Source organism: Homalodisca vitripennis, chromosome 6, assembly GCF_021130785.1.
Source record: "Homalodisca vitripennis isolate AUS2020 chromosome 6, UT_GWSS_2.1, whole genome shotgun sequence".
Lineage (NCBI taxonomy): Eukaryota > Metazoa > Arthropoda > Insecta > Hemiptera > Cicadellidae > Homalodisca > Homalodisca vitripennis.
In genome coordinates, this window is record NC_060212.1 from 42,241,876 (window position 1) to 42,244,275 (window position 2,400).

At 43.0% G+C, this 2,400-nt stretch overlaps 1 protein-coding gene across 1 annotated transcript; it reads left to right on the forward strand.

Annotated features, from left to right (window-relative positions):
• Positions 1-514: 514 nt before the first annotated feature.
• LOC124365364 lies at positions 515-1,865 on the forward strand. Its single transcript, XM_046821340.1, has 2 exons — positions 515-1,234; positions 1,341-1,865. The coding sequence occupies exons 1-2, from the start codon at positions 515-517 to the stop codon at positions 1,863-1,865; spliced, it is 1,245 nt and encodes a 414-aa protein (XP_046677296.1).
• Positions 1,866-2,400: the final 535 nt, after the last annotated feature.

Consider the following 2,400-nt stretch of genomic DNA (forward strand, 5'->3'; position numbering starts at 1 on the left):
GTAATCAGGATTGGGAAGCAGTCGCCAGATAAATCACGCCCAGTTAAAGTAGCATTCAAGGACGCAAAGATGCCATTTCCTTTTTTAAAACTTTCCATCCAGACTCCTGTAAAGAAATCTTCCCAGGTTGCAAAATGTATGTATCCCGCGATCGCACGCAAATGGAAAGGTCTTATTTGGCTGAACTCAGAAACACTCTCGACACTAGATCAAAGGCTGGTGAAAGAAACCTCACCATAAAATATCAGAATGGAACCCCTAAAAGTGTGCAATCCTCAAAAAACTAGCTTCGATCAATGGACATCTCTTAGCTTATTACCAAAACGCTAATGGTTTAAGAAGCAAACTGGAAGAACTAAAATTATCCATAGCCACATCCAAATTTGATTTAATAATTATCACTGAAACAAATCTCTCTGATGACATACATGATGAAATATCTCCTAGTAACTATACCTCTTATCGTTGCGACAGATCGCATTTAACCTGCTCCAAATCCTGTAAGGGTGGAGTCATGGTCGCTATTAAAAACAACATTGCATCAACCCGGCTATTGTCTGGTGTGAGCAATATTGAGCATTTGCTGGTAAAGATTGAGCCCTTTAAGGGCCTTTCCTGGCTCCTAGTAGTTTGCTATATCCCTCCTCAACAGCATGCGTCCAGTTACAACAGTCTTCTATCGTCCATTGAAGAGGTGTCTACAGAACATGAATTCCACGAAATTATTGTAATCGGGGATTTCAACTTACCCGGTGTGGATTGGGCAGATGCTCTAAATTGTGTTCATACTCCTGCCTCCAGAGTGATGCTACCTCTCATGGAGCTATACGACCTTCAACAAGTTAATTCTATTTACAACGGAAGAGGAGTCCTGTTGGATCTAGTTCTATGCACAAATAAAAACACTATCGTATCTCTAGAAATTGATGCGCTTCTGCCTGCGGAGGAGAGGCACCACCCTCCACTGTCCATTATCTTGCACTGCAGCAACAGAAACACCAAGGTTTACACCACCAAACACTTTAAGCCTGACTTTAAAAGATGCAATCTTTGGGAAACTTACAATTCCCTCTCAGTCGTAGACTTCACAGCCATCCTGAGTTCCACTGATCTCAATGAAGCAACCGAAAAATTCCTTTCTACGATTGCTGAAGCAGTCAGGCTGAACTCACCATTGAGAAGAGTTGGTGTCTCACCATTTCCCAGATGGTTCTCTGCCGAAACTAAAGATCTGGTAATTGCAAAAAAAACTCTACACAGACAGTATAAGGAGCGACCGACAGCCTGCAATTATCTTCGTTTTCTCCAATATGAGAGCGTCTTGTAAGTTATCTGCGAAGAGAGACTACCGTCAGCACTTAGAGCAAGTGGATCAGGGAGTATCCGTGAACCTTCGTTTCTTCTGGAGCCACGTTAACGCTATTAGAAACTCTTCCTCGCTGCCCTCACGCATGTTTTACAACGACATCGAATCAAAGGAACCTCAAGGGATGTGCGAACTGTTCAGGGATTTTTTCTCCTCAGTGTATACAAGGCCCACGGAGATTATACCGGTTAGTGGTGACCACTTTGGAAACTCCATTTTTTCAAGAATCTCACACCAAGAAGTATTGAGCAAGCTGAGGAAGCTCGATGAGACCGAAGGATGGGGCCCTAATGAAATTCCCCCGATGGTTTTGAAACATTGCGGTGGTCTGTTGGCGGGGCCAATTTGTGATATTTTCAATGCGTCACTGTCATCTGGTGTCTTCCCAGAATCTTTAAAATTAGCCTACGTTGTTCCCCTCCACAAAAAAGGGGCCATTGAAGATGTTGCTAATTATAGACCAATCTCGATTTTGCCAGCTATTGCCAAAGTTTTTTGAGGACCTCTTTCTTGACCGTTTAAAGCATAAACTGGCTGGCTTAATCTGCCCACAGCAGCATGGTTTCATGCGTGAGGTCTACTGTGTCGAACTTAACGTTATTTCAGTCCAAAATACATGAGGCCTTCACCATCAATAATCAGTTAGATGCCATATATCTGGATTTCTCCAAGGCTTTCGACACGGTAGACCACACAATACTTTTGAGAAAATTGCTTGATCAAGGATTTGGAAGCACGGAAATTAAGTGGCTGACAAGCTACCTCTCAAACCGGCGTTCATTCATCAAGTTTGTTTCGGCCACTTCATCAGATTTCATTTCATACTCTGGAGTTCCCCAAGGATCGCTGTTGGGACCCTATCTCTTTTCACTCTTCATAAATGACCTTCCTGAAGCTCTACAATGCAACTCACTTCTGTTTGCTGATGATGTGAAACTGTTTTCCATCGTATCCACTGAAGAGGACTGCCTACGAATCCAGGAAGATCTTTGTGCGATCGACCGCTGGTGCGAAGAGAACAAAATGAAACTCAA